This window comes from Heterodontus francisci, chromosome 14 (assembly GCF_036365525.1).
Source record: "Heterodontus francisci isolate sHetFra1 chromosome 14, sHetFra1.hap1, whole genome shotgun sequence".
Classification (NCBI taxonomy): domain Eukaryota; kingdom Metazoa; phylum Chordata; class Chondrichthyes; order Heterodontiformes; family Heterodontidae; genus Heterodontus; species Heterodontus francisci.
The window spans coordinates 80,565,430-80,592,959 of NC_090384.1; the positions used below are offsets into that span (position 1 = coordinate 80,565,430).

The following is a 27,530-nucleotide window of genomic DNA, read 5'->3' on the forward strand; positions in this document are numbered from 1 at the left end:
AAATTCCATTTGCCACTGCTCCGCCCATCTTACCAGCCCAACTATATCGTCCTGTAATCTAAGACTTTCCTCCTCACTATTTACGGCATCACAGATTTTCGTGTCATCTGCGAACTTAGTGATCATGCCTCCTATATTCACGTCTAAATCATTAATGTACACTACAAACAGTAAGGATCCCAGCACCCATCCCTGTGGTACACCACTTGTCACAAGCTTCTACTTGTAAAAACAACCCTTGACCATCACCATCTGCCTCCTGCTACAGAACCAATTTTGGATCCAAATTGCCCTGGATCCCATGGGATCTTACCTTCTTAACCAATCTCTTGTGCGGGACCTTATCAAAAGCCTTACTGAAGTCCATGTAGACTACATCAACTGCTTTACCCTCATCTACACATCTAGTCACTGCGTCGAAAAATTCTGTGTGTGTTAGGCACGATCTCCCCCTGACAAAGCCATGCTGACAATCCCTGATTAATCCCTGCCTCTCCAAGTGGAGATTAATCCTGTCCCTCAGAATTTTTTCCAATAGTTTCCCAACCACTGATAGACTCACTGGCCTGTAATTACCTGGTTTATCCCAGTTACCCTAATAATGGTACCACATTCGCTGTCCTCCAATCCTCGTACCTCACCTGTGGCCAGAGAGGATTTAAAAATTTGTGTCAGAGCCCCTGCCATCTCCTCCCTTGCTTCACATAACAACCTGGAAGCATCTCATCTGGGCCTGGGGATTTATCCATTTTAGGCCAGCTAAAACAGCTAATACTTCCTGCCTTTCAATGCCAGTATGTTCAAATATATCAAGATCCCCCTCCCTGATCTCTACACCAACATCGTCCTTCTCCATAGTGAACACAGATGAAAAGTAATAATTTAAAGCCTCACCATGTTCTTTGGCTCCACACACAGATTGCTGCTTTGGTCCCTAATGGGCCCCACTCTTTCCCTGGTTATACTCTTGCCCTTAATATACTTATAAAATGCCTTAGGATCTTCCTTTAGCGTGCCTGCCAGTGTTTTTTCATGTCCCCTCTTTGCTCTCCTAATTACTTTAAGTACCCCCCCCCCCCTACACTTTCTATGCTCCTCGAGGGCCTCAGCTGTTTTCAGCATTCTGAATCTGCCATAAGCCTCCTTTTTTTTTTTTTTTCTGCTCCAATCCTCAATATCCCTTGACATTGAGGGTTCCCTGGATTCGTTGGTCCTACCTTTCACCTTAACGGATACATGTTGGCTCTGAACTCTCATGAGTTCCTCTTTGACTCCCACTGGTCTGATGTAGACTTTCCTACAAGTAGTTGCTCCCAGTCCACTTTGGCTAGATCCTGATTTATCCTACTGAAATCTCGTTGCACAATACAAGGTCTCGTATAGCCTGCTCTCTGGTTGGCTCCTGAATGTATTGTTCCAAGAAATTATCCCGAAAGCATTCAATTTGCTCATCTAGGCGACCTTTGCCCATCTGATTTTTCCAGTCTATATGTGGGTTAAAATCCCCCATAATTATCGCTGTACCTTTCTGATAAGCTGCCATTATTTCTTCCTTTATACCCTGTCCTACAGTGTGGTTAATGTTCGGTGGTCTGTACACCACTCCCACAAGTGCCTTCTTGCCTTTATGATTTCTCATCTCTACCCAAACTGCTTCTACATCTTGGTCTCCTGAACTTGGGTCATCCCTCTCTATTGTGCTAATAACATAATTAATTAACAGATCTACCCCTCCCCCTTTTCCTAGTTTCCTGTCCTTCCTAAATGCCATATACCCTTCAATATTCAGGTCGCAATCTATATCATCCTGCAGCCATGTCTCTGTGATGGCTTTCAGATCGTACTTATTTATTTCTATTTGTGCTCTCTGTTCATCTGTTTTGTTTAGAATGCTACGTGCATTCAGATACAGTGCCTTTAGTTTTGTCCTTTATATAATTTTTGTAACCTGTAGCCTTATCTGTTGATTTATTCTTAGATTTGTATGCTCTGTCCCTTCCTGTCACAGTCTATCGTTTCCCACTTTTCTCTGTCTTGCCTTGTCTCTACTCCTTGATTTTCCATTTCTTTCCAAATTTGATCCCTTGCCTCCACTATTGAGGTTAAAACCCTCTCCACTTCCCAAGTGTTGCAGCTCGCTAGAACACCGGCCCCGGCACGGTTCAGGTGTAGACTGTCTCAACGGTACAGCCTCCACTTTCCCCAGTACTTGTACTAGTGTCCCATGAACCAGAACCCACTTCTACCACACCCGTCTTTGACCCCGCATTAATTTTTCTAATCTTATTTGCCTATGCCAATTTGCACTTGGCTTGGGTAATAATCCAGAAATTACATAAGAATTTAGGAACATAAGAACTAAGAGCAAGAGTAAGCAATTCAGCTCTTGGAGCCTACTCCACCATTCAATATGGTCATGGCTGATCTTAATCATCCTGTTTACCTCAATTAGATCTCCTCTCATTCATCTAAACTCTAGAGAGTAAAGGCCTGAACTGCTCAATCTCTCTTCAGAAGACAAACCCCTCATCTCTGGAATCAATATAGTGAACCTCCTCTGAACTGCCTCCAATGCAACTACATCTCTCCTCAAGTAAAGGGACCAAAACTGTACGCAATACTCTTGGTGCGGTCTCACTAATGCCTTGTACAGTTGCAGCAACACTTTCCTACTTTTATACTCTATTCCTTTCGCAATAAATGCCAAAATTCCATTTGCCTTCCTTATTACCTGCTGTACCTGCATACTAGTTTTCAGCGAATCATGCACGAGGACACCCAATCCCTCTGCACCCGAAGCACTCTGAAGTTTCTCACCATTTAGATAATTTGTCTTTTTATTTTTCGGATCAAAATGGATAACCTCACACTTATCCACGTTAAACTCCATCTGCCAAATTTTGGCCCATTTACCTAACCTATCCATATCCATTTGTAAATTTCTTATTTCTTTATTGCAATTTACTATCCCACCTATTTTAGTGTCATCTGCAAATTTGGCTATAGTACCTTCTATCCCTGCATCCAAGTCATTAATATAAATTGTAAATAGTTGGGGCCCGAGGACCGAACCATATGGCACTCCACTAGTCACATCCTGCCAACTAGAAAAAGACCCATTTATCCTGACTCTGTTTCTGTTGGTCAGCCAATCCTCTATCCAATTGCCCCCAACCCTATGTGATCTTACCTTGTGTACAAAATCTGAAATTAAAAAGCTAGTCTAATGGCCATGAAACCATTGTCGATTGTTGTAAAAACCCATCTAGTTCACTAATGTCCTTTTAGGGAAGGAAATCTGCTGTCCTTACCTGGTCTGGCCTACATGTGACTCCAGACGCATAGCAATGTGGTTGACTCTTGCATTCCCTCTGAAATGGCCTAGCAAGCCACTCAGTTGTATCTAACCGCTACGAAGTCAATAAAAAGGAATGAAACCGGACGGACCACCTGGCATCGACCGAGGCACCGGAGACAACAGTGGCAAACCCAGTCCTGTTGACCCTGCAAAGTCCTCCTTCGAAACATCTGGGGGCTTGTGCCAAAGTTGGGAGAGCTGTCCCATAGACTAGTCAAGCAACAGCCTGACATAGTCATACTCACGGAATCATACCTGACAATGTCCCAGACTCTGCCATCACAATTCCTGGGTATGTCCTGTCCCACCAGCAGGACAGACCCAGCAGAGGTGGCGGCACAGTGGTATACAGTCTGGAGGGAGTTGCGCTGGGAGTCCTCAACATCGACTCTGGACCCCATGAAGTCTCATGGCATCAGGTCAAACGTGGGCAGGGAAACCTCCTGCTGATTACCACCTACCGTCCTCCCTCATCTGATGAGTCCGTACTCCTCCATGTTAAACAGTACTTTGAGGAAGCACTGACGGTGGCAAGGGCACAGAATGTACTCTGGGTGGGAGACTTCAATGTCCATCACCAAGAGTGACTTGGTAGCACCACTACTGACCGAGCTGGCCGAGTCCTAAAGGCCATATCTGCGAGACCGGGTATGCGGCAGGTGGTGAGGGAACCAACAAGAGGAGAAAACATACTTGACCTCATCCTCACCAATCTGCCTTCCGCAGATGCATCTGTCCATGACAGTATTGTAGGAGTGACCATCGCACAGTCGTTGTGGAGACGAAGTCCCACCTTCACATTGAGGATACCGTCCTTTGTGTTGTGTGGCACTACCACCGTGCTAAATGGGATAGATTTCGAACAATGCAAAACTGGGCATCCATGAGGTGCTCTGGGCCATCAGCAGCAGCAAGATTGTACTCAAACACAATCTGTAACCTCATGGCCTGGCATATCCCCCACTGGACCATTGGCATCAAGCCAGGATACCAACCCTGGTACAATGAAGAGTGCAGGAGAGCATGCCAGGAGCAGCACCAGGCATACCTCAAAATGAGGTGTCAACCTGGTGAAGCTACAACCCAGGACTATCTGCATGCCAAACTGCGTAAGCAGCATGCGATAGAGCTAAGCGATCCCATGACCAACGGATTAGATCTAAGCTCTGCAGTCCTGCCACATCCAGTCGTGAATGGTGGTGGACAATTAAACAACTAACTGGAGGAGGTGGCTCCACAAATATCCTCATCCTCAATGATGGGGGAGCCCAGCACATCAGTGCGAAAGATAAGGCTGAAGCATTTGTAAGAATCTTTTGCCAGAAGTGCTGAGTTGATGATCCATTTCTGCCTCCTACTGAAGTCGCCAGCATCACTGATGCCAGACTTCAGCCAATTCGATTCACTCCGCGTTGATATCAAGAAACGACTGAAGGCACTGGATACTACAAAGGCTATGGGCCATGACAATATTCCGGCAATAGTACGGAGGACCTGTGCTCCAGAACTTGCCGTGCCCCTAGCCAAACTGTTCCAGTACAGCTACAACACTGGCATCTACCCTGCAATGTGGAAAATTGCCCAGGTATGTCCTGTACACAAAAAGCAGGACAAGTCCAACCCGGCCAATTACTGCCCCATTAGTCTACTTTCAGTCATCAGTAAAGTGATGGAAGGTGTCATCGTCAGTGCCATCAAGCAGCACTTGCTTAGCAATAACCTGCTCAGTGACGCTCAGTTTGGGTTCCGCCATGGTCACTCAGCTCCTGACCTCTTTACAGCCTTGGTTCAAACATGGACAAAAGGGCTGAACTCCAGAGGTGAGGTGAGAGTGACTGCCCTTGACATCAAGGCAGCATTTGACCGAGTATGGCATCAAGGAGCCCTAGCAAAACTGAGGTCAATGGGAATCGGGGAAACCCTCCGCTGGTTGGAGTCATACCTAGCGCAAAGGAAGATGGTTGTGGTTGTTGGAGGTCAATCATCTGAGCTCCAGGGCATCACTGCAGGAGTTCCTCAGGGTAGAGTCTTAAGTCCAACCATCTTCAGCTGCTTCATCAATGACCTTCCTTCAGTCATAAGGTCAGAAGTGGGGTTGTTCGCTGATGATTGCACAATGTCCACCATTCGTGACTCCTCAGATACTGAAGCAGTCCGTGTAGAAATGCAGCAAGACTTGGACAATATCCAGGTTTGGGCTGATAAGTGGCAAGTAACATTCGCGCCACACAAGTGCCAGGCAATGACCATCTCCAACAGGAGAGAATCTCCTCTTGACATTCAGTGGCATTACCATTGCTGAATCCCCCACTATCAACATCCTGGGGGCTACCATTGACCAGAAACTGAACTGGAGTAGCCATATAAATACCGTGGCTGCAAGAGCAGGTCAGAGGCGAGGAATCCTGCGGCGAGTAACTCACCTCGCGACTCCCCAAAGCCTGTCCACCATCTACAAGGCACAAGTTAGGAGTGTGATGGAATACTCTCCGCTTGCCTGGATGGGTGAAGCTCCAACAACACTCAAGAAGGTCGACACTATCCAGGACAAAGCAGCCTGCTTGATTGGCACCCCATCTACAAACATTCGCTCCCTCCACCATCGACACACAGTGGCAGCAGTGTGTACCATCTGCAAGATGCACTGCAGCAATGCACCAGGGCTCCTTTGACGGCACCTTCCAAACCCGTGACCTCTACGAACTGGAAGGACAAGGGCAGCAAATGCATGGGAACACCACCACCTGCAAGTTCCCCTCCAAGTTACACACCATCCTGACTTGGTAGCATATCGCTGTTCCTTCACTGTCGCTGGGTCACAATCCTGGAACTCCCTTCCTGACAGCACTGTGGGTGTACTTACCCCACGAGGACTGCAGCGGTTCAAGAAGGCAGCTCACCATCACCTTTTCATAGGCAATTAGGGATGGGCAATAAATGTTGGCCTGGGCAGCGACGCCCACATCCCATGAATGAATAAACAAAAAATTAACCTTTTGTGCAGCACCTTATCAAATGCCTTCTGGAAGTCCAGATATACTACATCCACAGGAACCCCGTTATCCACTTTGCATCTTGCATCTTCAAAGAACTCTAGCAAATTAGTCAAACACTATTTACCCTCCATAAAACCATGCTGACTCTGATGGATTGTGTTTTGACTTTCTAAATGTCCTGTTATTACTTCTTTAATAATGGATTCTAACAATTTCCCAACATCAGATGTTAAACTAAGTAGTCTAACTGGATTATTACCTTTAAGGTTCTGCTTCTTAACTTGGTGCCTCATTCCTCATACTGACTATGCAGAACCTCTTTCCTTGTCCTGCCTATGTTGTTGTTACCTACATGGACCATGACAATTGGATCCTCCCCCTCCCACTGTAAGTTCTCTCCAGCCCTGAGAAGATGTCCTGCACCCTGGCACCAGGCAGGCAACACAGCCATCTGGACTCTCGCTCTCTGCTGCAGAGAACCATGTCAATCCCCCTAACTATACTGTCCCCTACTACCACTACAATCCTTTTTTCTCCCTCCACTTGAATGGCTTCCTGTACCATGGTGCCATGGTCAGGTTGCTCATCCACCCTGTAGCCTCCCACTCTCATCCAAACAAGCTGAAAGAACCTCACACCTGTTGGACAATCACAAAGGCTGAGACTCCTGCCCTCTGGGTCCCCTTCAGCTGCAGCCACACTGTCCTGTCTCCGACCACTGACCAAATCAGAAGACCCTATCCTAAGGGGTGTGACCTGGTTCAAAATGTCCAGGTAACTTCCCCCTCCCTGATATGTTGCTGTGTCTGCAGCTCGGACTCCAGTTCGATGACTGAGCCGAAGCTCTTCGAGCCGCAAACACTTACTGCAGAGGTGTTTGCCCTGGATCATACTGGCATCCAGGAGCTCCTACATGCTGCAGCCGTGGCACATTACCTGTCCTGCCATCCTTACTGTGTTTTAACAAACAATTATTTTCAATTATTTATTTTATTTTCCCTTTTATATAAAGCTTACAACTAGTTCCTTTACAATTTTAAACGTTAGGATTGGAATGGATCTTAATCACTTACCAGCTACTCGCCCAACAGGTAGCTGCTTCCCAAACCATTCACCTACCTGCATCTTATCTTCAAATGTTTGAAAAATATGCAATGGCTGCTTACCTGATTGAAGGTGACAGTTTTTATTTTGAACGTTGAATGATAAAACGATGTTTATAAGGTCTTCAAATGACTATATGTTTGTATTCCTTTATCTTTTTTGTAATAGCTAATGGAAATTTGACTTCACCATATGCTGAACATATTGATTCTGAAGTTTGAAATTAAGCTTCGGGGGCTCCATATGCCTCATGTTAATAACTGCATGTTACTTTACAAATGGGTAGAATTTATTTTCAACTGCATAGCCAATTACAACTTGTCAAGTGTTGTATCACATTATTTTGGAGATAGGTAAGGATGTAGAGGTTTAGTAGCGGCAAATGAAGGTGAAGATTTGGAATGATGCTCAAACTGTTGAATGGGTTCCACGTATTATTGGGGGTGCAGTGTTATGACCAGCACCGAGCTATATTTGCTATACTATTTTTGAAATGTTGGAAAGCTGTTTTCCCCCCTTGTATGTTTAAATCAGAAAAGCACCGATTGGGAATAAATGCATAAGCAAGTATGACCAACCTGTTTTGATAGCAGGATCTTAAGATATCAGTAATGGCATGTTGCTAAGCCCTCATCAGTATATAAACATTGACTTCTGCAAGTACTTGGAGGGAGTAGTTTTAGTTGTACAAGGCAAAAGATGTACGACTCTTGCAAATGGTCTTGGATGCAATTTAAGGTAGAGAGTTATGAGTCGTACAAAATGGTAATATTTGCAAAATTAAGATGGATGAAGGCCACTTGTCACTTTTTGTTCAACAAAAGGAGCCTTACAATTTACCTCTTTACTCTTAAAACCCACCCCTCCTTTCCTGGGTTGTAGCAACCAATTAAATAATTCCAGGTATTTTGGCTCCATGATCCACTCTGATCATGTCTTTACTTTTTGTAGAAGAACTTCCTACATGAGTGCTAAATTTGCCTTTTATTGCCGTTGTCATCTTATTGCAGTTTGATTTGGTATTCTTCTCTTCTCATGCTAGGAATTAGCCTTAGACTCTACTGTCTAATATATTTGAATACCTCCCTTGTTTTCTGTGACCTGAACTGAACTGAGTACTTAGCATGGTCTGACTACAGCACTACATAGTTTGACCATGACTTTCAACTTCATCTTTGGTTATGTCAACCTCTTTGTTTTTGTTCTATATGCAGTTTGCATCTTTTTTTTATTTATTCTTGGGATGTGAGTATGTCAGGCAAAGCCAGCATTTATAGCCCATCCCTAGATGCCCTTGAGAAGGTGGTGATGAGCTGCTGCCTTGAATCAAAGCAGTCCATGTGGTGTACGTACACCCACAGTGCTAACTTTCTGCAACTGTTTGGTTCAACTGAGTGGCTTGCTACAGCATTTGACTGTCAACCATATTGGATTTGGAGTTACATGGCCAGACTGGGTAAGGATGGCAGTTTTCCTCCCCTGAAGGATATTCGTGCACCAGATGGGTTTTTATAGCAATCCGGTAGTTTTATCATTAATGAGACTAGTATTCCGGATTTATTAATTGCATTTAAATTGGTCAGCTGCCATGGTGGGATTTGAACTCATGCCTCCAGATCATTAGTCCAGGCCTCTGGATTTACTAGTCCAGTAACATACCACTATGCTACTGTCCCCACATCTGCCATTCTGTCAATTTACATATTTAGTCCAATTCATTTGTATTTTTTGAAGTGCCTCCATTAACTGCTTAGTTTTCTTATGTTAATTTAACAAATTTTTGAATCCAAAATATGTAAATTTGAAATCGCAGGATTCCTAACTGATCGCTGGAGTTATCCTGTTTAGAATTATTTTTTCTTCCCTCCCTCTCACTCCCACCTTGATCTATCCTGAATACCCACCTTTTTGAGTTTAACTAGTGGATTATGTATGGGCACTGTGGGAATTTTCATTTCAATGCTCTCAAGATTGCAACTAAGCAGCTTGAGAGAAATCTTGGAAGATGTCTTTTAAAAAAATATAACATATACATCTAGTTGAAATACCACAATGCCTTTGCATTTTGCAGGCTGTAGAAGTCACTGAGAAGAAAGAGATGCCCTGTCAGGCATTAGTGCGGATGCTAGCTAAAAAACCAGGCTGGAAGGAAACCAATTTCCAGGTATGATTACTTAAAATGTACACTATGTTGAATGAGTAGATTTTTTTTTTCTTTTCAGAAAATATTCCATTTGAATTGGGTGAATTGGAATAATTTTGAACTGCAGAGCATACGCATTTTTGTTTCTAATCTAGGCAAATACATGTGGGGAGTATGAGGTACCGTGATGTTGTCACAAGACCTATCGTCTGTTCCTTTAGGTGGACATAAGATTTCACAGCACTGTTTGAAAAGGAGAAGTTCTCCTCGTATCCTGGTCAATATTGCTCAATTAACGCTACCAAAATAAATTATCTGCTGCTATTTATTCAGATCATGGCAGCTGGTCTGTCCATCAATTTTGTTTGTCTACCCAGGTTTACAGGTTTTTACTACCTTCAAAATACAACCAGGCCATTCAAGAGAAATTAGGAAAGAGTGGTTGGAAGCTGAACAGGTCGAGGTAGATATAGGTCAACTATGATCTCATTGACTGGGAGAACAAGCTCAGAGTTGAATGTCCTACTTTCCCTGTGTTACTTTGTCAAATAAGTGCTTTCTAATTTCATTCCTAAATGGTCTTGCTCTAATTTTATTATGCCCACCTCTGCTGGATGTTCAGGATCTGAAAGTCTAGCTCGCTTACATGTGTTTTGCCTTCTCTCTCTCCATCCCTGATCAATAAGTGGAATCAATTAGGTACTGAAACATTATTCACAGCCAGCTGTAAAACTTTTTGTATTTTGATAACTGAAACCAAACAATTTCTCACACTCTAGGTGATGCAGCTGAAATTGAATATTGTTGCACTGATTGCTCAAAAAGGGAGCTTTTCTAGAACCTCTGCTGAGGTTGTGCTGGATGGGCTGGTTGACAAGATAGGAGATATAAAATGTGGAATGAAAGCAAAAGAAGCGCTCACTGCGATAGCAGACGCATGCTCCCTTCCCTGGACTGCTGAACAGGTTAGTAAAAACTGTAGTGTTCCTGAATAGTTTTAAGTAACTGAAAATTAAGTCAAAAGCAAAATGTGAAGAAAAAATTCTGAAAATGCTGGAAATACTTGGGTCAGGCAGTATCTGTGGAGAGCAAAAGTTTATTTCAGGTCAGTGCCCTGTATTTAGACTGGAAGGTTGCGGACAATGGGCAGCTTTTAATCACGTACAGATCCAGGAAAAGAACAAACGTGAGTAGGGAGAAAGAATTAATAAAGGTGAACCGTGTAAGAGAGACAAGTGAGTATTCTGTCCAGAGAGGAGAGCAGAAGTTCAAGGTGGGCATAACTATAAGAAGTGGCAGTGAATTAAACATTAAAACTAAAACAAAATACTGTGATACTATATAACTTAGCATTGGAGGCTGCTTCCTTATAGCTGAAAGCTTGGAAAGGTGTTGGCCCAGAGAGCAAGAATAAACCCATAGGACCCAAATGAAGTGCATTGGTTTAATTATGCTAGATTTACAGGATCATTCACATACACAGCTCCTGCCTAGCCAACATTTGGCTAAAAATACTAATTCTTCTTAGTTGTGAGAGATTTTTTTTTAGTATTGCTTCACCTAATTCTCAATTTCTTTTGCTTTCTCTAATTGTTGAACTTTAGGATAGATTGGAAATATTTCTTCGCATTGTAAGGTTATTTTTAAGAAACATTGTTTAATTTTCTTAATGGATGACACCAAATCCTAATTCTTTCCGCAGGCTGAACATTTAAAGAATAAGATTGAATATTTGATTAAATAAAAGTACATTTATATTGAATTTTTGATGCAAATTATAGTCAGGCAATATATAAATCTACAGTTAAAACAAGTTAGATCCACTGTTATCTGATTTAACACCGAGTTGACTTTAAAGTCCCTAGACAATCATGTTTAAATTGTTTGCAGGTTGTTGCTATGGCTTTTGCACAGAAAAATCCCAAAAACCAATCTGAAGTTCTAAACTGGTTGGCAACTGCTATCAAGGAGTTTGGATTTGCTGGGTAAGTTTCTTGAGCTCTTATGCTGCTGTTCAGTAGATTTATATTACGGCTGTTTTAACTGCTTGATTTAAAAAAAAAAATTAAACTGGTCAGCGTACACTTTTTAATATATCAAATGATTTTTTTTTTGTATTTTGTTAAATTCAGAGATAAATTTTTAAATTTTGGAGGCTATAAATATTTTGATGGCATTACGATTCATTAACAGCTTCAATAAGAATGCTTTAAGTGTAACCGTATTTGCAGAAAACCCTAACTTGTAGATTACCAGTTCTTTTTTAGAATTGCATAATCTTTTACCAATTTTAATTATTTTTGCAGGCTAAATGTGAAAGCTTTCATCAGTAGTGTGAAAACTGCTTTGGCTGCAACAAACCCTGTAAGTAGGGTTATTTTCATGGCCTGTTTGTGTACGTTGCAACACTTGCTTCTGAATTCTGATTCCTGTTGCTGTTTCTGTAGGCTGTACGAACATCTGCAGTCACTTTGTTGGGAGTGATGTATTTGTACATGGGAGCACCATTAAGAATGTTTTTTGAAGATGAGAAACCAGCCTTGTTGTCTCAAATTGATGCTGAGTTTGAGAAGGTAAATGTTACAAAAACGATGGAGTCTTCCCATACTTGATTAACTTGGTTTGCTGTCCTGCCTTATTCACTTGACTATCTAAAACAAGTTGAGCACTCTTTCAGTAATAATTTAACATTTTATGAATTAACATTGCATAAATAACAGGATTTTTATTTGGTTGATACTAGTATTTTAGTAGCAGCATCTAAAATATCAGCTCAATACTAGCTTTTTAAAAAAAAAAATTGGGCTGTTCAGAGGTCCCTAGTAGCACTTGCAAATCCTTTATATTCACAGATGCAGGGCCAAACTCCTGCTGCTCCCATTAGAAGAGTGGCTAAACGTGATGCTGATGATGATGAAGCGGCAGAAGAACAGGATGAGGAAGAAAATGGAAATGTTCAGGATCTTTTGCCAAGAACTGATATAAGGTCAGTTCATTTCAGTTCTGAAGCTTCCGGTGCAGTATACTCCATTGTGTTGAGAAAAACTAAGGATGAACTCGAGACACCCAATATTTAACTTGTCCAACCAATACCATGCAATTAACAAAGCCTATATAGTTAAAATAGAATGCAAATCAAGAAATGGGGTTCAAACTGCAAGTGCTCTAGTCAAATAACGTTTAGTAATCTGCTTGTTAAAGGCCTGATGAATTTTTATTAGCCACCAATAGATATTTGTGTGGGTATAGATAATGTAAGAAGAACTTGATGCTAAGGCATTCTAATTTTATTTTAAAATGTACAGTGACAAGATTACTTCAGATCTTATAGAAAAGCTGGGAGATAAAAACTGGAAGATCAGGAAGGAAGGATTGGATGAATTAAGTACAATTCTAAATGAGGCAAAACTTATTCAACCACATATTGGAGAACTTCCTGGAGTACTGAAAGGACGATTAAATGACTCAAATAAAATTCTGGTAAGTGGTACTCCACGATAAGCATTCATCTTGTCCTGTGTTAAACATGGGTGTATTTGCCCATCATGCAGTCTAAAACCAACTGTGTTTATTTTGCATAAGTTTATAGCTTTCCAGCTATTATAATCTCCTGAGGTGGGAGGTTATGGTGATCCATTTGAGGTAGTGCCTAAATAATCTTGAGAAACCTATCCTTGTATGGGGTAAGATGGGATAGAAATTTTCATTTTAAGCAGACCTCCTACTTTTTAAACTTTGCATTATCTAGTGAAGATTTTCATTAGAAATACACAACAGTTTGACATAATGACTACACCTGCTTAGGCTGTAATTGGAGGATAAGGGACAGCTTTCTGTAAACTGCTGTGAAGGTAACAGTGCACTAGGGAATTCATCAGTTTTTTTTTTCTTATTCTTTCCACTCATTCCTGTCCTCTGTCGAAAATCCCGTTGGGATGTTGGCAGTCTTCTGAGTTTCAAAAATGGACACTGTTGATGTAAGCTTGAGTGTTAGGCAGTTTGAGAGTAGACTTCACACATGTATGCCTTTCTGGAATGATTATTGAACAACCAAGATTTTGAAGTTTAATTTCCCCGTCAACAACAAAAAGCTCCTCCTTGGATTGGCTGATTTTTCTAAACATGCAGAACCCTTTTCTGGATTCTTCCAATAACCCTGCAAGTTTGTTGAGATGAAAACTTTTTGAAGTTTACTACAGGAATCCAATAAGATGCAGCATTTACAATATGTAAAATGAAAGGGAGCTTTGACAAATGTATTGTTAACCCCCCCATGGGTGAACCATCTGTGATATTTCCATTTCTCCAGTGATGTTGCTGAGACGTGTAACTTGACAATGTAATGGTGAATGCTTGTCAGTGTATGGATAGATCTAGATTAAGTTAAAATGTTCCACCTTGAATGAAGCTGAAATTGCAGCAAAGGCTTGCGTTACACACCTTTTGAATAAAGGCCAACCTGGAGACTGTTAAATGCAGAGCTATTTTAAAACTACCACTGAGGATTCAGCATAAACAACTATCTTAGCTGTAGGTAGATTTCGCACCATTGACTTTATATCTCGCATCTTTTATTGTAAAAAGCTTTGCAGATCTGAATCTGTTCCTTGATTCTCTTCAGGTTCAGCAAACGCTTGCAATCTTGCAGCAGATGGCTACAGCTATGGGGCCTAATATTAGGCAACATGTAAAAATCCTGGGTATACCAATTATCACGGTGCTTGGTGACAGCAAGGTAAGAATTTCAGGAATAAATGGAAGCAGTTGTGACTATTATGTTTTGAAATGCACAATGCTTATAACATTCACCAAAGTGTTCTCGACCAGTTAGATAGAATTGCATAGAATATACAGTGCAGAAATGGGCCATTCTGCCCAACCATCAGTCCATGCCATCATATATGCTCCACTTGCCTCATCCAATCATTCCTCTTTTAACTGTCACAGCATAGCCCTTTTGATTGCAGTTGGATAGGTAAGAGTAAAATCGAGTGAAGGAAGTCCCACAGAGCTAGACAATTGAGAGGTATTTGGGGAGTATGGTGTGGTTGACCATGTCAAAGACTACAGAGGATGAGAAGGATAAGGAGAGATTGTATAGCACTGTCATGGTCATAGAGCATGCCATTTACATAGAATATACAGTGCAGAGATGGGGCATTTGGCCTCACTAGTTCATGGCTGGCATTTATGTTCCACTCAAGTTTCTCAGCCTGACCCCCTTCCCTTCTCCTTCATATGCTAATCTAGCCTTGCCTTAAATGCATGTATATGATTTGCCTCAACTATTCCTAGTGGTAATGAGTTCCAAATCCTCACTTCCTTCTGAATTCTTTGATTTCTCTGACTATCTTAGATTGATGGCTTTTAGTTTTGCTGATCCGCACAATTGGAAAACGCACTCTCTGTGCCTACTCCATCAAAACCTTTTCATAAGCAGATAGGTACAACCTGGTAGTTCTGCTATCATCCCTGTTAATCTTTTTTTCAACCTCTCCAGTGCATCTATATCCTCTTTATAATCTGGCGACCAGAACTCTACACAGTACTCCCTGTGTTGCTACTTTGAGCGATTTGTATACTTGAACTCTCAGACCCCTTTGTTCCACTACGCCATTTAGACGTTTCTTTTCCAGTAATGTGATGTCTTTATTTTTCTTACCAATATGTTGAAATTCATTTGCCAATATATGCCCATTCTGCAAGTTTATTAATGTCTAGTAATTTGTTGCAGTTCTCCTCTGTGTTGACTAGCCCTCTCAATTTGGTGTTGTCCATAAGTTTTGAAATTGATATTTTGATTCCAAAGTGTAAATGGTTAATTTATATTAAGTGCTCCCAGCATTCATCCTTGCAGGACCACCTTTTCCCTCTTCCAGTACTCTCTGCTTTTTGTCTTGTAGCCAGCCAGCTAGCTATCCATTCTGCTACTTGTCCCCTGACTCTGACTTTATTCATTAGTCTATTTGGTATCTTATCAAAACCTTTTAAAATCTAGATAAATTGCATCTACTTTACTACCCTTGTCTACTGCCTTACCACTTCAAAGAATTCAATGAGGTTGGTCAAGCAAGACTTTCTCTTTTGAAATCTATGTTGACTATTCATTAGTACTTTTAGTTATTAGATTTTCTATTTTCTCCCTCATTTTTCCTACCACTGAGGTTAAGTTGATTTATACTTCCCTGAACATGTTTTATCTCCTTTTAAGTATAGGAATAACGTTAGCTATCTGCCAATCCTCTGTCACTGCACCCTTTTCTAATATTAAATGTATGTAATAGTGTCTTTGCTATCTCATCTGTAGATTTTTAAAAAATGCACAATCTGTCCGGACCAAGGATTTTATCTTGAATTTCATTAATTTCTTTAATGTTTCTCCTTTTATTTTAAATGTGGTTGTCATTTCTAGTCTCATCTTCCGATGTCATGTGCACCTGATCTGTCTCCCTGGTAAATACTGAAGCAAAATAATTTATTATTATTTCTGCCATTTCACTAGCTATGTCTGTGACTTTTATACTGCCCATCTCTGAGTGGCCCTATTCTCATCCTGACTTTCTCTACAGGCGTATGAATAAAAAGAATGTATTTTTGTTTTATGCTTCTTGATTTTAGTTTTGTAGTTCTTCTTTGCCTTCCTAATTTTTTGACTTCTCTCTTAATTTCTTTTAATCTCCTTGAGCTTTCCCTTGCTATGCTTTCCCATGCTGTCCCTTTCTTTGCCCTCATTTTTCCCCTTATGTTTTCATTTATTCATCGTATCTCATTTAATTTGTTTTTTTTAGCAGAATATCTTTTTCCTGTACTGTGAACACCTTTTCTAAATGTCATCTTCTGTTCTACATAGTTTGTTAATGCTGTTAATTTTAATTTCCCAAGTTCTATTCTTAGCCCCTCAAAATTGTCCAATCTATTACCCTGGTCTTTGTCATGCTGATGTACCTTTGAGATTAATTTTAATTGTACTTTATTTTAATTGAAATATTAGAATTTTCTGGGTAGTGTTCATTTAAATCAGTTACATCAGTAAAAAATTGTATCAAATAAATTGCTCTTTTTTGTTTTGCTTCTGTGAAGTTTGATTTCAATTTGAGGTTTGCCCATTTCTACTGGGAAGACGGTGGAATAGTGGTAATGTCAATGAACTAATAATCCAGAGTGCCAGACTAATGTCCTGGGGACATGGATTCAAATCCCACCATGGCAGCTAGTGGAATTTAAATTCAATTAATTGGCAAAAAAAAATTCAATTAATAAAACCTGGAATTGAAAGCTAGTGTCAGTAATGGTGCCATGAAGCTATCATTGTCGTTTAAAAAGCTATCATTGTCGTTTAAAAACCCATCCGGTTCACTGATGTCCTTTAGGGAAGGAAATCTGCAGTCCTTGCCTGGTCTGGCCTACGTGCGACTCCAGACCCCAGCAATGTGGTTGATTCTTAACTACCCTCTGAAATGGCCTAGCAAGCCACTCTGCTGTCAGGAGCAACAAATGCTGGCCTTGCCAGCGACAACCATATCCCATGAAAGAATAAAAAGGAATTTCTCTGGAATCTTTCATTTTTCAAGATTACAGGCCAACTTTCTATTGGTATAAAGGTGTGGCTACTATTTGAGGGTCAATAAACGCAAGTTGCAGAATATGTAGCTGTTGACTGAGATCAGCTGTTTTCAAGAAACAGTAATGTGGTTTGACTAATTCTGATTGCAAGTTTGTATCTTGACTTGAAGGACTTTGTTTTATCTAGAGTAATGTTCGGGCGGCAGCTCTTGCAACTTTGAATTCTTGGGTTGAGAAAACTGGTATGAAGGAATGGCTAGATGGTGAAGACCTTTCAGAGGAATTGAAGAAGGAAAACCCTTTCCTCAGGCAGGAGGTAAGTCCAGGCTAGCTGTTATCTTTCTAATGAAACATTTACTTGTCCAGAATGCTTACATTTTGTTCACTGCTTAGTTGTTAGGTTGGCTGGCAGAGAAACTACCAACGCTAAGATCTGCGCCCTCTGACCTCATGCTTTGTTTGCCTCATCTGTATTCTTGCTTGGAAGACAGAAATGGAGACGTCCGAAAAAAGGGCCAAGATGCACTGCCAACTTTCATGATGCATCTTGGCTATGAAAAAATGGTCAGAGCTGCTGGCAAGTTAAAGGTATTGTATTCGATTCTTTAAAATCTAAATTGTGGTTATTTTCATGTGGGCTTTACTCAGAAAATGCAACTAAACTGAGCTAATATCTTTTTGCACTTCAACTTGCCCAAAGAATAAGGTGGTTATGTCTTTCATTTCTGCTGCCCATAAGCAGAGATTTTGGGTAATTGAAACTGCTACCTCAGGACTCAAGTATTCCAATGTTGGCTGAGCGGCCTTCAATCTTGTACCTGCTGTAAATTTGAGCTTGTCCAAAATTCTGATGCCCGTATCCTAATGCTCACCAAGTCTTGCATGTATCTGATTTTTCAACGCTCCACCATTTGGTTAATATCTTAGCTGAATTTTTTTTGCTTATTGTATAGTAAGTCATCCAAATTTGGTTCTTAATCATTGCAATTTGTCTCATTAGAACATAACAAGAAATAGGAGCAGGAGTAGGCCATTCGGCTCCTCAAGCCTGCCCCGCCATTCATTAAGATCATGGCTGATCTGCCCCAGATCTCAACTCCTCTTTCGTGCCAGCTCCTCATAGCCTTCAACTCCCCGATATTTCAAAAATTTGTCTACCTCCTCTTTAAATACTTGCTGATCTAGCCTCCACAACTCTCTGGGGTAGAGAATTTCAGACATTCACTACCCTCAGAAAAAATTCCTTCACATCTCAGTTTTAAATGAGTGTCCCCTTATTCTGTAACTATGTCCCCTAGTTTGAGAGTCCCCCACTAGTGGGAACATCTTCTCAACATCTACCCTGTCAAGCCCCCCTCAGAATCTTGTACGTTTCAATAAGATCACTCCTCATTCTTATAAACTCTAATGAATAAAGGCCTAACCTGTTCAGCTGTTCTTGATGAGTCAACCCCTTCATCCCAGGAATCAGCCTAGTAAATCTCTTTTGAATTGCCTCCAATGCCAGTATCTCTTTTCTTAAATACAGGGACCAAAACTGTACATAGTACTCCAGGTGTGGCCTCACCAACGCCCTGTACAGTTGTAACAAGGCATCCCTATTTTAAACTCCAACCCCCTAGCAATAAAGGCCAAAATTCCATTTGCATTGTGAATTACTTGTTGCACCTGCATACTAACATTTTGTGGTTCATGCACAAGAACACCCAGATCCCTCTGTGCTGCACTTTTTTTGAAGTCCCTGTCCATTTAAATAATAGTCTGCTTTTTGATTCTTCCTACCGAAGTGCATGACCTCACACCTATTTTTGTATCATGCAATAGTGTTATAAATTTTTTTTTAAACTTAATTGTGAAATTCTGGGAATGTGTGTGGTTTATAGTATCAGTATAACTATACATGGTACCTTACTGCTTTCTACTTAAGCCTACCTCAAAAGATCAAGTGGTGTCAGCTCTTGAGAAGGCCCAAGCCATTGTGCCAGCTAAACCAGCAGCAACAGCTAAAGCATCTTCAAAATCCAGTGCAGCTAGGCCACCTAGTACAGGTAACAAAATTGCTCCATCAATTATTTGTTACTGAATTTAATAGTGCTTTGTATTGCTATGCAAAATTTAACTCGATCTTGAATTTTAATGAGCATACTGGGCTGAATTTTACCAGTCCCTCGACACCATGGGTTGTGGCGGGCGGCTGGTAAAATTCTGTGGGAAGAGGCCCGCCTCAACCCCCAACCTTGAGAAGGGCCCGCCACATATTACCGGCGGCAGGGGGACTTCGGTGCGGCCCAAGTGGCGGGGCATTCATCAACATATTTAAATTAACAAAAATTCGATGCAAATGAACTTATCTGCTGGTAGCGACCGTGCCACACTGATTTTACGGGCACCGAATGCAACTCGCGCACCTTCAGAGTTCCGAGGAGAGAAAGTGGTGGGGAGGGTGGAGGAATAAAAGTTTCAGGGCGGGAGGAGTGGGGAAGCGGGGGAAACACTTTTTTTTATTGGCTATGGGGATGGTGAGATGGGGTTGTGGGGGAAAGTTCGGGATGGAAATGAAATAGGTTCTGTGAATATAGGGCAATAGAACGACCATTGGGGGGTTGGGAAACTCCTCCATCTCCTAATTATTTATAAAAAACAAATTAAGTATAATACATCTTTAAAAATTTAAGTCTTTGCTAAGGGCTTTAAGCCCTTTAAAAATAGTGCCAGCACCTGCACAGTGGCGCGAGACACCGTTGCTGAGGACGCAGCGGCTGACCCCCCTACATAATCGGCGGCAACCGCTCTGCCCCCTGCGTTTAAATAAGCCCCCATGTGTAATATCACGGGGGCTGTGCTGCGGCACTTCAGTGTCGGAAGGTTGCTACTCTGTGGCGGCGAGCGGATAAAATTCAGTCCACTCTTTTCGAACCTACCTGCCCCATCCATTTTTGTTTTGCAGACTGTTAAATTTATTGCCCAGTGTATAAGCGCAATACGTGCTATTATTCCTTTTAAATACAGAGAGAATTTCCAATCAAAGTTGTAATATCAGGGAGGGCCCAATTCTGATTTTTCTAGCCTTTAAAATTCATATTCTGTAGCTCAGTGCATGTCTTAAGTTTCATACTCTCCTCCCCCAACCCATCATTTTTGAGAATGAAAATATCAAGAACGAGGGAAACTATTTGTCCTCTTGATCCTGCTCTCCTGTGTTTTAAGGTATCAGTTTAGTACCCAACACTATATACATTTTCCTGATGTTTTATTCTTCACTACCTTCCCTGGTAGATTACATGCTTTTACCCTTTGAATATTTTTTTCCTGAGATCTGTTCTTGTTTCTTGCTAATTTAAATTTTTTTTCTCCAAAAATGTACTTCATTCACAATTTATAGCAATCCATTACATAATAGTTACAATTTGACACCAGATAGTGTCATACAGATCAGTTTCTTTCAATACAGTACATGAGCTGCCTCACTACACTTACCATTACATTTTGCTTTTGTCCTATTACCTTGAAGTACTATTATGTGCCACATTAGGCCACTTAAGTACATTGATTAACTTCAGTGAGATTTCCCTTAAGCTTCTCCAAATCTTTCCCTATTCCTTGTCTCCTTTACTCTTGAGATTGTTCTTTTTACTCTTCTGTGTACTCACAATGCATGTAATGTCCCTTTTGAAATGTTTTGAGATTTGTCATTCAAACTGCCAACTCATTCTCTATCTAAACATTGTCACTAATTTTACGTAGCCTCTTTATTCATATTTTGTGGTTTATTCTCAGTATTTGGATTTGTTCTGGTTGCTTTAATATTACCTATTTCAATTGTATATATGTCTATCAACTTTCTTAGCCTCCTTGCGTGCGCACATTGCCACCACAAATGATGATACAGATGCTACTGCACTTAAAACTGATCCTAAGAAGAGCAAAGCAACTGGATCTACTGCCAAAACCAAGGTAACCTTTTTATTCATAAATTAAATGAGATTTATTAATTGGGAGCCAGTTGGCTTTCCTATGTAATCTTTGTCCCCTCCTTCCTTCAGGTCCCCTTCTCCCCATTCTCCCCCTTGCCCCAAAAGACAGCCTCTGTGTCCAGTTGCTTGTTCCACTTTGGGAAGCACTATATCGTGGTTTAACTGGACTTTTTGACAAAGGCAGTTGACTATAGTTCCACGCAAAATGCTATTAGTTAAGCTTAAAAGCATTAGAAAGTCATGGTAAACAATGGAAATGGATAAGAAATTGACTGAATGGTAGAAACAACAAATTCATGCAGAGGGGAGGGATTACTAAGTATGGTGCCCCAGGTCTTGGTGTTAGGACTGCGTCTGTTCGAATTAACACAAATGGCCTAGATTAAAATAACTTGTTTTGACTTTCAGTCACTTCCCATGAGATGCATCCTTTTTTTTTTTTTGCTCCACCTTCATTTTTCCATTTAATTGCTTTTTCAGTAGTCATTTGTATTTACCTTCCTCCCCATTTTCACCTTTGTTACTAAACAACCCTTCATGTAGACCTATTTTTGTTGGCCTTTGAAAGCAGACCTTTATGTATTAATTGAGCCCAAAACGGCAGAATCTGGAATTTGCTCAGCCTTGAGGAATACATTTAATATAACCACTATTTCCTGCTCTTCGTTTCCATTAAGGAGCTGTATAATTTGTTCTCTTTAAAGAACTCCCCCCCCTATATGACTTAAAATCACTGATACTTTCCTGTAATAATTTTTCTTATTCGCCAACTTCCACTATTGATCTGTTATGACTACTAAGGTGTAAGGTCTTCAGTAGTTCAATTTTCCTGCTGTTACATTTTCCCGTTCTGCATCCCACTTGGTTTCAAGATTGCACTTCAACTTCTTCCATATAATATGGCAGTGATCCTTGTATGTCTTCACATGTTTTGACTTGCTGAGCCTGAATCCATTTCCATCTCAACTGCTGCTGGTGAGTGCAGTAACAAGGGAGCAGAAACTCTTGACTCCAAATTGTAGTTGGAATTTGAACTTCAATAAATGAAGACTCAGTAATTATGGCCTTTTATCCAGACATCTGCATTGTGTTCCATAGGATACACTGGCTTCATTATTCTCATTTCACAAAGAACATAGATGGTTCAGTTGATTTTTATACTTTATACATACCAGCAACTATCTGAAGTAAAAACAGAAAGTGCTGGAAATACTCAGCAGGTCTGGCAGCATCTGTGGAGAGAGAAGCAGAGTTAACGTTTCAGGTCTGTGACCTTTCATCAGAACTATCTGAAGTGTTGTCCATTGCTAAACTTGCCCAATATCTGGAAATAAATCACCAGAGTAAATGGGTATGTTGTGACAAAATGCTAGTATTTTAAAATTTCATTAAAGCCCATTTGTTCCCCTGTTATTTACTTTTGGAATTTTCTAAATTCCTTCTTTTGCCTACTGTTAGGGAAAGCATTTTACACTAAATATTTAGGTTGCTATGTGAGTTGGAGCACTAGTCTTAGTTTCATTATTGTGCCAAGTGTAATGTCTTCATTCTAAGTGTGTTTAGTATGTGCAAGCATCAGTGAATGTAATGGTTTTGTTATGAATTGATCTTTACTTCTCCAGTCTGGACTTGGTAAGAAAGTGCCAAGTAAGCCAAATCTTAAAGATGATGATGATAAATCGGGACCAATCTTCATAATTATTCCCAATGCAAAAGAGCAAAGAGTAAAGGATGAAAGAGCTTTAAAGGTGAGACTTAGCACTATCTTTGTCCTTCAGTTTAAAACAACTTTTGGGTGTTGTACTTTAGGAATTCAAAATTACTTGTTCTGCAGTCTTGAACAGAATCAGCTTGCAGACGTTCATGTGGATTGTTTTGAAAAACAATCTTTTTGCATGCCGTATAAAATTCTTGGATATATACATAAACACTTCCATTGCTTGTTGAAACATACATATGCTTGCTTACATTAGGTATTGAAATGGAACTTTACAACTCCCCGCGATGAGTATACAGAGCAGTTGAAAACTCAGATGTCTAGCTGTGTGGCCAAGTGGTTGCAAGATGAAATGTTTCATCCAGATTTTCATCATCACATTAAAGCTTTAACAGCCTTGCTGGAGGTAAACATTTTTTTTTTTAGAAAAAAGCAAGTCTCTAGAATGTCCAACAAGATTTTCTTGTTACATTTAAGTCCTGAGATCATTTTATATGATCTGTTAATATACAAGACCTAGCTGTGACTGGAAAAGTGAAATAATGCTGCTATAAAGTTGGACTGTCTAATCTGATTTCAATATTGAATGTCAGAAACCAAATTTTTGTGTGCATTTAAATGTAAGATTTAAAAGAGAATTTATTTCTTTCAATTTGTGGTTTGATCACATGCTAAAGGAAGAACATTACAATGGCTTTTAATACTTTATAAATGAGTCATATTCTGGAATTGTCATTGTCCATTCTAACATTGATCTGCTAACTTTAAGGGTGGAAGTTTCTAGCATATGACTACCCATATGTAGTCATTTTAACTATTCCAGGTCTGAGCAATGTACACAGCTCCCATCTAAAAACTTCTTGAACTAGTTTCACAGTTACTTTTAGGCCACCTTGCTCCAAATCAGAGTCGCATGTGTGAGGAAGTGCTTAAAAAAAAATTTCAGTATCTTTCAAATTACTTGTTGGCCTAATTTTCTTTTTCCAAAATACCCTTTTTGCTCACTCCCGTTTTTTTCTTTCCAGTAGTTGGTTCACTTTTCGGTTATAGATTCATGGGCCCTACTGTTACTAGTAGTGCTAGTTCTCCATATCTGCTCCCTGGTTGAGTTTGCCTAGGTTATTCCTAAAGCTTTGTTAACATCAATTAATGGCAACTGTGTGGGGAGCTGGGATTTTTTGACTAATAAAAGTGGTGGTTGATGCTTGTTAGAATGATCAGGTGCTGTTTGTTCCATGCAAATAGAATTTGTTGGCGTTGTGGGTTGCATTTATTTGTTCCTTGTGTTCTCTGCAAAAATCATATAAATAGACTTAGTCATCTTAAATAAAATCTGGCATGATGGGCAGAAGTCTTGCAAGCAGGACAGCCATTATTGTTAACAGTTCCTTTTTAGTATTAAAGTTAATTTTTCTGACACTTGAATGTAAGCTATTGGTAATACCAAAGTGATAATTATGCACCTGATGGGAAACTGTAGAATTACATCAGTAGTAATTTAATTAAACAATTAGAAGTTTTCATTGCTTGAAGAGGATTCATTTTGCCATTAGGCATGTGATATCCACTGGTAGTTTGTGTATTTGGCTAATGCAATAAATGAGTCCCCTTCCAGAAAGCAACTAACAGAAACCAGTTTACATTTTTACAGTACTGGGCCAGGGTAACTATATATTAATACAATCTCTTTTCTTCAAAAATGTTAGTTCTTGTAACTGGAAACCAGACAAATTGCATTGTTGCAGGCTTATTACATATCCTAGAATGATGGAAAGTCAATTAGTGAAATATTTTCTCTTGTATGCTAATACACTTCAAGTAATTGTAATCCATTAAAGAAAATGAGTGTAACAAAGCAATGCATTTTACCTGGTCTCTTTTGCATTAGGATGTTTGTTTGAATCTAGCCCTAACTAGGTTGAAAGTCTGAGGCAGTAGCATGTACTCTTGAATTTGGGTTACATTGTGCTAAAGTTTACTGTAACTGGCGAACAAACAGCATCTGCCGATTGAATTGTCATGAGCTTTTGCATGGCAATCCTGTTAGTGAGAGTTTGAAACAGTGTGGCACCTGTAATTTGTATAAGCAAGACAAGCAACTGTGCCTCCTTAATGAATCAGGTTGAAGAACTGTTGATGCATAGTGCAAACTCTGAGCCAGGAAGTACAAGCCAGAGGGTTGGAGAGTGGCAAATGTGACACCCGTGTTCAAAAAAGGATGCAAGTACATTCCTAGTAACCATAGGCCAGTCAATTGAATATCAGTGGTGGTTAAGGTTTTAGAAATGAAGATCAGGGAAAACAGGCACTTGGAGAGGTTTAAGTTAATTAAAGAGAGCCAGCATGGATTTGTATAACGCAGATCGTGTTTGACTAATCTAATTGAATTTTTTTGAAGTAATGAAGTTGATGAAGGGAATACAGTGGGTATGGTCTGTATGGATTTTAAGAAAACGTTTGACAAAGTATCTCAAAAGGCTGGTTAATGAAATTGAGGCTCATGGAATGGGAGGGTCAGTGTCAGCTCAGATACATAGACTTAAGAACAGAAAACAGTCATGGTAAATGGTTCTTTTTCAGATTGGGGAATAATAGACAGCAGTGTTTCCCAAAGGTCACTTTTTTGATATCTGTAAAAGTCTTGGATTTTGGAATGCACAAGAATAAATGTTCACAATTTGTTCATGATACTAGACTTGAGATCTGGCAAACAGTGAGGATGATACCAATTGACTGCAATAAGCCATAGACTGGCAGAATGGGCAGACAAGTGGCAGATAGAATTTCATACATATAAATATGATGTATTTTGGGAGAAGGGATTGGGAGAGGTAATGTAGACTAAATGGCACAGTTTAAGTTTACAGTGACAGAGGAACAGTACAGTGTGGGTTCCTGTGCACAGATGTTTGAAGGTGAAGGGAATATTGCAAGAATAGTTAGCAAGACATAAATAAATAAAGTTTATTAAGTACAAAAGCAGGGAAGTTATGTTGAACTTTTTATAAGGCTCTGGTTAGGCTGCAACTAGAGTATAGCATCCAGTTCTGGTCACCACATTTCAGGAAGGATGTGAGGGTCCTTGAGAGGGTGCAGAGGAAATTTACCAGAATGGTTCCAACGATGAGGGATTTTAGTTAAAAGGTTAGGTTGAAGAAGCTGGGCTGTTCTCCTTCGAGCAAAGGAGGTTGAGAGGAAATCTGATAGACGTGCAAGATTATGACAGGTTTAGGTACGGTAGACAAAGAAAAGCTGTTCCCGTTAACTGATGGCATAAGGACTAGGGGACATAGATTTAAGGTTTTGAGCAAGAGATTCGGGGGGTGATGGGGAGGATGTGAGGAAGAACATTTTTATGCAGTGAGTGGTAATGACCTGGAATTCACTGCCTACAAGGGTGGAAGGGGAGATGATCAGTGATTTCAAAAGGAAATTAGATGGGCAGACCCCACTTGGAGTACTGTGAGCGGTTCTGGGCACCACACCTTAGGAAGGATATATTGGCCTTGGAGGGAGTGCAACGTAGGTTTACAAGAATGAAAGCTGGACTACAGGGGTTAAGTTACGAGGAGATTACACAAATTAGGCCTGTTTTCGCTAGAATTTAGAAGGTTAAGGGGTGATCTGATTGAAGTCTTCAAGATATTAACAGGAAAAGACAGGCTAAGTAAAGATAAACTATTTCCACTGGTTGGAGATTCTAAAACTACGGGGTATAGTCTAAAAATTAAGACTAGACCGTTTAGGAGAGATGTTAGGAAGCACTTCTTCATGCAAAGGGTGGTAGAGGTTTGGAACTCTTTCCCACAAACAGCAGTTGAAGCGAGAATAGTTGTTAATTTTAAATCTGAGATAGATAGATTTTTGTTAAGCAAAGATATTGAGGGATATGGGCCAAAGGCAGGTATATGGAGTTAGGCTGCAGATCAGGCATGATCTCATTGAATGGCGGGACAGGCTCGAGGGGCTGAATGGCCTACTCCTGTTCCTATGTTCCTGTGTTGGCACTTGAGGGCAATAAGCTTGCAGGGCTATGGGGATGGAGCAGGGGAACTGGACTGACTGGATTGCTCTACAGAGAGCTGGCATGGACATGATGGGCCAAATGGCTGCCCCTGTGCTGTAATGACTCAATGACTATATAAGATGAAATAGTAAATTCAGTGTCAAATCAGGTACAGAAAGCAGAATAGGGAAAGAAAGATTGGATTGAGAAAAAAGGACAAAAAGTTAACTTTGAAAGTAAATATCTCCAGCTGCAATTAAGCTAAAGGCCTGAGACTCATACTTGTAAACACTAATTTCCATTGCCAGAGAGGTTGTTTAACAATAATTGACTTGTGTTGTTAAAAAGGTACTTTGACTGAAGTGGGCATGTCCATACTTTATGGTTAGTTCATACCTATCATGCAAATACAGGAACTTTATGCTGTTCAATATATTTGAATGGGGGAGCCAGACAGCAAAATGCCATTTTTGCACTTCTCTGACAACTTCTGGATTTTCTCACTTAACTGTGCGCTTGCGTTCACCTGAAGTTGCTGCTGTTTGTGCATAAAAAGCACTGTTAGCCTCACTTATTACAGTAAATTCTGACCCAATAATTCGGTGGTGTTTTTAAAAAAAAAAGTATTTTATTTGAATATCCTGTACTGAATTTGAAAGCTTGTATTAT

At 40.3% G+C, this 27,530-nt stretch overlaps 1 protein-coding gene across 4 annotated transcripts in view; it reads left to right on the plus strand.

Annotated features, from left to right (window-relative positions):
• ckap5 (cytoskeleton associated protein 5) overlaps positions 1-27,530 on the plus strand; it is a 198,148-nt gene that overhangs the window by 69,848 nt on the left and 100,770 nt on the right. For all 4 annotated transcript variants that reach the window (XM_068046465.1, XM_068046466.1, XM_068046467.1 and 1 more), the window contains 14 exons: positions 9,530-9,622; positions 10,381-10,566; positions 11,492-11,586; positions 11,908-11,965; positions 12,049-12,174; positions 12,454-12,587; positions 12,907-13,081; positions 14,223-14,336; positions 17,352-17,480; positions 17,558-17,752; positions 19,092-19,212; positions 21,012-21,118; positions 22,761-22,886; positions 23,112-23,261. In XM_068046465.1, coding sequence (XP_067902566.1) covers positions 9,530-9,622; positions 10,381-10,566; positions 11,492-11,586; positions 11,908-11,965; positions 12,049-12,174; positions 12,454-12,587; positions 12,907-13,081; positions 14,223-14,336; positions 17,352-17,480; positions 17,558-17,752; positions 19,092-19,212; positions 21,012-21,118; positions 22,761-22,886; positions 23,112-23,261 — 1,809 coding nt within the window. The remainder of the gene's footprint in view (positions 1-9,529; positions 9,623-10,380; positions 10,567-11,491; positions 11,587-11,907; positions 11,966-12,048; positions 12,175-12,453; positions 12,588-12,906; positions 13,082-14,222; positions 14,337-17,351; positions 17,481-17,557; positions 17,753-19,091; positions 19,213-21,011; positions 21,119-22,760; positions 22,887-23,111; positions 23,262-27,530) is intronic.